Source organism: Malurus melanocephalus, unplaced genomic scaffold (assembly GCF_030028575.1).
Source record: "Malurus melanocephalus ecotype Western Australia unplaced genomic scaffold, MMel_1.1 scaffold_91, whole genome shotgun sequence".
NCBI lineage: Eukaryota > Metazoa > Chordata > Aves > Passeriformes > Maluridae > Malurus > Malurus melanocephalus.
Window position 1 is genome coordinate 350788 of NW_026623323.1, and position 7238 is coordinate 358025.

General features: G+C 46.7%; 1 protein-coding gene across 1 annotated transcript in view; it reads left to right on the plus strand.

Moving 5' to 3' along the window:
- Positions 1-1042: 1042 nt before the first annotated feature.
- PHYHIPL (phytanoyl-CoA 2-hydroxylase interacting protein like) overlaps positions 1043-7238 on the plus strand; it is a 123968-nt gene continuing 117772 nt past the window's right edge. Inside the window, exon 1 of the mRNA XM_057368374.1 lies at positions 1043-1232. Coding sequence (XP_057224357.1) covers positions 1043-1232 — 190 coding nt within the window. The remainder of the gene's footprint in view (positions 1233-7238) is intronic.

Consider the following 7238-nt stretch of genomic DNA (forward strand, 5'->3'; position numbering starts at 1 on the left):
GATGGGGTTTATCGCTGGGGTTTGGGTGTCTCACAGGACACTGCTCGGATGGGGTTTATCGCTGGGGTTTGGGTGTCTTGGGGAGACTGCTCGGACACAATTTATTGCTGTGGTTGGTACGATGTGTCCAAGCTGTGGTAGGCCAGCTCTGGCCAAATGCCAGCTGCCCACCYCAGCAGGGCAGKGCCACACTGGGTGACATTTGGTGGSTGGCATTAAGGACAGGGACATCTCCTCCAGARTACTGTCACAGGAGAAATGGATGCCACCTGCGGAAAATTAATCTCCTGACAATTTAGATATATTTGGGTGGTGAGAAACAAAGGGAAATTTGCCTTGTTGCCACCTGTTTCTGCCCTCTCAGCCTCTGTTTGCCCTCCATCTCTGGTGGCCAGCAGYGTTTTCCCGCCTCAGCCCCTGAGGCAGCACCCGAGGGGCCCATGGGGTGGTGGGAACCACCCAGAACCGGCTGAAACCAGCCAGAACTGGCTAGAACCACCCGCAACCGGCCAGAACCGGCTGGAACCAGTTGGAGCCAGTAAGAACCACCTGGAACCGGCTGGAACCACCCAGAACCATCTGGAACCAGCCAGAACCAGCTGGAACCACCCGGGACCTGCTGGAACCAGCTGGAGCTGGCCAGAGCAGCTGGAACCAGCCAGAACCACCCAGAACCGGCTGGAACCAGCCGGAACCAGCTGTGTCCCACCTGAGGCAGCCCTGTGCTCCCCTCACGCAGTCCCTCAGCCCCACTGCTGCCCCATGGCCCTGCTGCTGCYCTAAATCCCACCTTGGCCCGTCCCAGCTGAGACACAGAGGACATTGCCAGTGGTCAGTGTCACCCTCAGCCCCAGAGACACAGCCCCTGTGGCGCCTCTCCCCTCCCAGGCGCAGGCCATGGCGCTGGKYCCATGGGTGAGGGRGTCCCAGCTGCCRTTTGGGAGCTGAGGTGCACCTGGCWGGGCTCTGGTGAGCTGCCCAGCTGGGGCAATTGCTGCTATGAGCTGCTGCTGGGGCCATTTTGGGTGGGGCCATTCTGATGATGAGCTGCCCCCAWCCCCTTCCTTCCCTGGGCAGGGTGGGGCTTCTCACACGGAGCTTTGGGGTTGTGGATGGTGTGGGAAGCAGCTGCCTCCATTGCCTGAGTCACCGGGACAAGGAGAGTGCTGGCCCTAATGAGCAGAGGGACGAGGCAAAGCAGGAGGAGCAGTGCGCGGGGAGCACCCACAAAGGTAAGGCCTCTCTTAAAATCGTGTAGAAGAAACAGGCTGATTGTAAAGCTGTGTGTCACTGGACAGCCTGGTCCCTCTGTGCTGTCTGTTGTTTCCATGATGAGGTGTTTCATATCAGGGCTGTGGGTCTGCTGTTCCTCAGCMATGTGTTGTCTCTCTGCTGGGTCATCCTGAAAGCCTTCAGTGTTTGACTCTGTGGCTGAGTATTTGGACTGTAGAGGGTATTAAAGTCTTTACATGCTACGTTTTCTTTGCAAAGAAGCTTTAAAATGCTTCTTTGTAGCCAGGTGTGTTTTGGATTGCATATGTGGCCTCATCCAAGGCTTGGCTTGTCAGTGTGAGTGCAAATTCACRAAATCCTAGAGCACCCTGAGGAGGRTGCCCTGCACTGCTCAGTCTCTAGCTCTGGGTGCTGCCTGGGTGGAGGCAGGCTGCGTTTGTGTAGGATACTGTATGGTTTTAAATTATATTCCACTGCRATAGCTTGTGTGATGAATTCAGGGCTTGATGGGAGAGAATCATGTGTTGTTCACACAGGTCAAAAGTCATCCAAATCATAGTTTTTAAAAAATGTTTTTGTGAGAAATAGGTTTGGTGTAGGCTGTTGAATATATTTAGTTATTTGCTAGCTGTATGAGTCTGACCTTGCATCTTTATCCCTTAATCTGTGCTGATTTGTTATGTTCTCGTGAATACAAAGCAATCAAAATGAAAGTCATGATTCAAATTGACACCACTTTAGAACATCTGATAAAGGAATTGCTCTCTRTTTAGTCACCGATATTTTTGTAAGGCATGGGAGGAGAGGCAATAGCAGATGGCAGAAATTTCCAGCAACATGCAGTGTGACATGTAAGCAGAGCTTTCTTTCCCAGCACCCCTGCTGCGGCAGCAGATGGTGGGTTTGGCAAATGGGGAGGGCGCTGTGTGCGTTCGGGGYTTCGAGAGACGGGGCTGGCAGAGCTGAGTGTGCTCAGGCAGCCAGGGYGGAGGGAAGGGTCACAAATGCCGAGCAAGGGGATGCCAAAGGCACCGCAAATATGGAGCAAAACTCCTAATGGTGCTTTGAGGTTTTCCTCGCTCTAGAGTTTTTATGGCTTTTTCCAAGGCRAGATACCACAATTGTGGCTTTACCCCAACATGCCCCTGCGTGCACACACAGGCAGAGGTGGGCATTTCTGCATTTTGTAAATCGCTGAAAAACATTCRGAATCTTCTTAACCCGTTTTATCTGAGGCAAAAAACAAACCTGAATATGCGGGTGCATCATTAAGATAATTGCTATCACCTGTATTTGCCATCAGGTGTTTAAAATAATGCCTAATTGTGCTAGAAGAGAAGCACACGTTTTTCTGTTACAACTTTGATTTGTCTGAGCCGGTAGAAAATGAATTTTATWAAAGCCTATAGGTTACTTGTTATTTCACACCATGCATTATCTACCCCATTATGTTTTCTTGCATCCTATTTTCATTCAACCTATCCAAAATTATAAGATTTTACCCCTCTCCTTAAGCAATCTCTGTAGAACTTATATTTGAAATTGCTGTTCCAATGGTCAGATTAATATGTGCACATCTTTGCTTTTTAGGTTTGTGTTGATGAGGTTGTTTATTTTAGACACCTTACAATTCAGGGCCTTCACATTTGCTTTGGTATGGTGCAATGAGAAATGCACATCCGCTGTGCTGTTAGACTGCTATATGGGAGGCTGAAGTGTTCCTAGAGTCARAGAGGAGCATCAACAAAGTTGCAGCTCATATTTAGGTCAGAAGCAATGAAAGAAACCTTGCTGAGAGTGCCACTGATTAATCATTAAAGTGAAAGATTTTTCTTCCTTTGCGTGTAAAGCTGCARTATGTTAAAATTACACTTGGTGGGTTAGTACGATGCACTTAGATCAAGCTGAAGCTTTGTCTGAGGACGGTGACCTGTGAATTGTATTTTTAAATCTGTCACTGAGCTTTCAGGTAGCCAGGGGCACCGTCTGGACTCATCAGGAGTCATGAGCAGTTGTATTTTATGARTCTGGAAACCTGCCGGTGACAGCCTCACAAATAACATCCTTCTGGCTGAAGTGATCAACTTCATTAGGTCAATATAACTACACATAGTAAAGAATTTAAGATCTACTTTTACAAAACCATGTAAAAACATCACATGCTTGCAGGCCTTACAACTAGCAAAGACTGAGGAAAGCCATCTAGTGCTTATTAAACTTTCTTTCATCCTATGAATTAGGTAGCTGAAGTAGGTCAGTGTTGGCTATTACTCTCTTACTTTTTAACCGAAAAGAAGTTAAACATTTTCACAGTTTAGAGATTTCTATACTAAATAACTCTGCAATTTATATGGCTTGTGGAATTTCAGTAACAGCTGCTTCATKTTTTTGTGTTTGAGCACATGACTTCTGGAACTTCGGGAAGGCAGGTAAAAGACTTGAGATTAGGAAGCCAATGACTAATGTTTTATTTCTGTGAATATTGTGCTCTAAATAACTTTTGCTTTAGTCACAGGGAAAAATCACAAGGAGTTGTTGRTGGTGTTCTAAGTATATTTATCCCCACTCTTCTCAGTGGTGAATATTGAATCAAATATAGTACAGGGGATGGGAGATTTCGTGCATCTGTGTTTGTACAAAAGCTTAAGGTAGATTAAATGTTGTGATAAAAGCTGATTGGAAGAGTTAATATAAGTGTSTGTGGGCTTTGTTTTTGTTATGTTTTAAACTACAGAAAGGCATTGTTTCTATGTGTGAATGTGGTATTTTGATGCATGTTTCTACAATGTGCTACTTTTTGACTTGTTTTAAATTTAAAAGATTAGCTGATCATCTTGAGAAGACCTGAATTTGCAAAGAGGAAGATCTTCCTGACAATACATGAGAAACCTAATTGTGCCCCCAAGCAACACAAGGAGGAAAGATAAAACTTTTATAACTGCAGTGTACTGCACAAATATGCATTATTTTTTAAAAGTTATTTTATTTTTAGTTCGTACAGCTGTATGTTCTAAAAAAAAGCAACTTTGCAAAGCCCTGCTTGGTGGAAGCAGGCAGTGGCATACCTGGGAATGGCTGCACTGGGGTAGGTCAAGGTCCAGCTGGTCCAGGACTRTGCTGCCAAGAGCCACGAATATCCCCTAGGATTTCCTCTTGACTCCAACAGATTACTCAGAGGCTTCCACACAACAGGATCAGCTTTCATTTTGATAGTTATGCCGAGAACATGGAAAAAGGATCCACCATTTGATCTTCTAAATGTCTTTTTTATTCTGAGTGCATGTGAGGTGAACACTGWCTGGGTGCCTGCCTGGGGCAGCCCAATGACCCTTTCTTTGCAGAGGCAAATTTCCATTTCTGCTGCAAACCTAATGTAGCGTCTTCAAACTCTTGGCTTAGTGGGGGCTTGGGGGGAAGATTTTTCCTTTTTACATTTAAAAATGTTAAACCTCATTTGTTGTTCTCCTTTAGTATTGCCTGAGTAAAAGACATGGGTGAATATGGTGTGTGGGGGAGGCAATGTTATCCACATATTCCTGTGTTGCCCACACATTGAAAAGTGACTCAGGCCGTGCTCCTTCCTTGATGATACAGGTTGCAACATTCTATGCATGAGTGATGCTCTTGTGGTACAATGCTGGGAAAGTGATGGAGTTTTACTTCTGTAGTTTTTTTGTTGTTGTTTTGGGGTTTTTTTTTAAGAAAAAAAGTGTTGGTTTTGTTATTGAACTTTACAACTTTTCCTTTAAACTTCTTCAGCRAATCTCCAGAGCTTCCCCTTCCCAACAAATGCCGCCCTTGATTTGCTGTTGACCCTTGTGGGATGAAGTCATCAGGAGAAAGTTCTTGTTTTCTTGTATCTTTTTTCCTACGCAGCCTTGTTGCTTTATTAAATTCACCAGAGTAGACATGTGTTTTAAGTCTGATGACTCGTATTACATTAGGAAATCCTCCCACAGCACAGACCTTTCTAAACATTGTTTGTTGACTTACGGGAACAAGATCGTTCCTGTTGCTGGGGCTGACACTGTGTGTGGCAGGCACATGCTCTGGGAGACAGGGACAGCTCGGTCCCTTTCCTGTTTGCAGTGAAACAAACAACAACAAAACAGCAATGCTGTTGACTGAGAGGGGTCTTTCCGTGCTCAAATGCGCGGCAAGGCAGCTCTGAAGAGGCAGCACTYGTATTCAACAGAGCTGTTCGCAGCCGGGAGGCTCCTGAGAGCCTCGCACGCAATCATCTGGGGGTGGGYGGCGTGTCTGCATCGTTAGCCTGCCTGAAAGAATGAGGGCAGGAGCGTCCGATTGGAAATCAAACGGGCACCCACTCCCTCTCATCCTAATCTGCATCCACCAAAAACAAAGGGAAAAACTTGGGGAGGGGGCAGGGGGAGTATCTGGCATCTCCCCAAGGAATGCAGTAATCCCAAATGTGGTGTGAGAGCACTTCACGATCGCACACTGGCACTCGCTGCCGGCGGTTGCTGCCAGTTTCCCTCCCACGCGTGCTCAGTCTCGGAGGTAATGTGAGTCTGGATGCTGGACAGTTAATCAACTGCAGGAAAATTAACGTTTTGGAGATGGAGACTGTTCTTGTGTTGCGAGGTGCTTGCTGTTTAATAAAACACAGCATGCTGCCACGTATTGCATACTTGCAGGACCCTGCTGGCTGCTTGCTCTCTTGGCTTTTGGTTTTGGCTGGGGTTTTGCATTTCTCGGCGTTGAATTTCTCTCGTTGCCATTGCTGAGGGGAGGATGGGCTGTGCCGTGCCGGTGAAGGCAGCTGAAGTCTGGCCCTGCCTGCCTTCGGTTTTCTCTGGGGCTGCACCCCCTCCACAGAGCAGCATCCCGTTGTCCCAGGGTACCTGTGAGCAGCTGGGAGAAAGGCTGGCAATGTGGAGCCCTTGTGATCCTTTAGTGGGCAGAGGTTGCTGGAGAGGTGAAGCGCCCTCTGCTAAGGGGTGCCCAGATGATGCTGCCTTTCCTAGTGGGACGTCCTGACGAGTTTTACTACCAATGGCTACAAGCCTGCAGGTGTGGAGCCAACATGCCCTCCTGTGGCAGACTCCATCCTTGGGGACAAGGATCCCACATGGAGACGGTTCCCAAAAAGTGCCTGACCTGGCTGGCAGGGTCGTTCCGGTTAGGGCAGAGCTGTGGACAGACACAGGCCAGCTGTGGAGGAGAGAGGAAAGGAGCTCTGCATGCCAATCCAGCGCCTTAGGCTGCCTCACCCGACAGCAGGCAGGACCTGGGCAATTCATCACTAAAAATCCTTGAAGTCATTCTTTTGCTATGATGAAATTTATAAAAACTATTTGCTCTGAAAAATAACTCCATTAAGGTTCATGTGCAGTGTTTTGCCCTTTGCTGCCTAGAATTTGGCTAACAGTAGTGCTGTCTCCTCCAGCGAGGGTGATTTTGGGAGTGGTGCGTAAGTGATGTACGTAAATTCCACATCAGCAGTTATGTGCCTTTGGGTTGTTGCCCAGCGTGGCYCAATACAGGGACCCTTGCTCTGTCTCAGCTCTGGGTTTTGCTCTGGAAAGGCTCAGTGTGCTCCTTCCCACTGGCCAGTACATGTGTACAGCTGTTTTAAATTTTTCCCTTGAGCTTTAACTTTGGTTCACTTTTATAATTTAAGTAACTGTATGGAAAGTGATAAAGAGTAGAATGTGTGTCCTGTGATATAATATCCAAAAGAGATGCAAATGATATACTATGATTCTTATGGAAGATTTTTTCATGTTGGCTTTGCTCAGGTAGAAATCTCAATTACTTCAGCTTTTTCTAAGTCATTTAAATACTCTTGTCTTTCAGTCCCATGACATTTGAAAGATGTGCCAGTAATCTTGTTTGCTCATTTACAGCTTCTTACAGAGCTTGGCAGCTCTGCCAGCCTTCCTTCACTTGGGCTCTGATCTCTCTGTCTTTGTAAAACACCCACAAATTGAGCATTGGAAATATGTAATGGACTGAAATGGCTCTGGTAAAAGGGTTTTGTT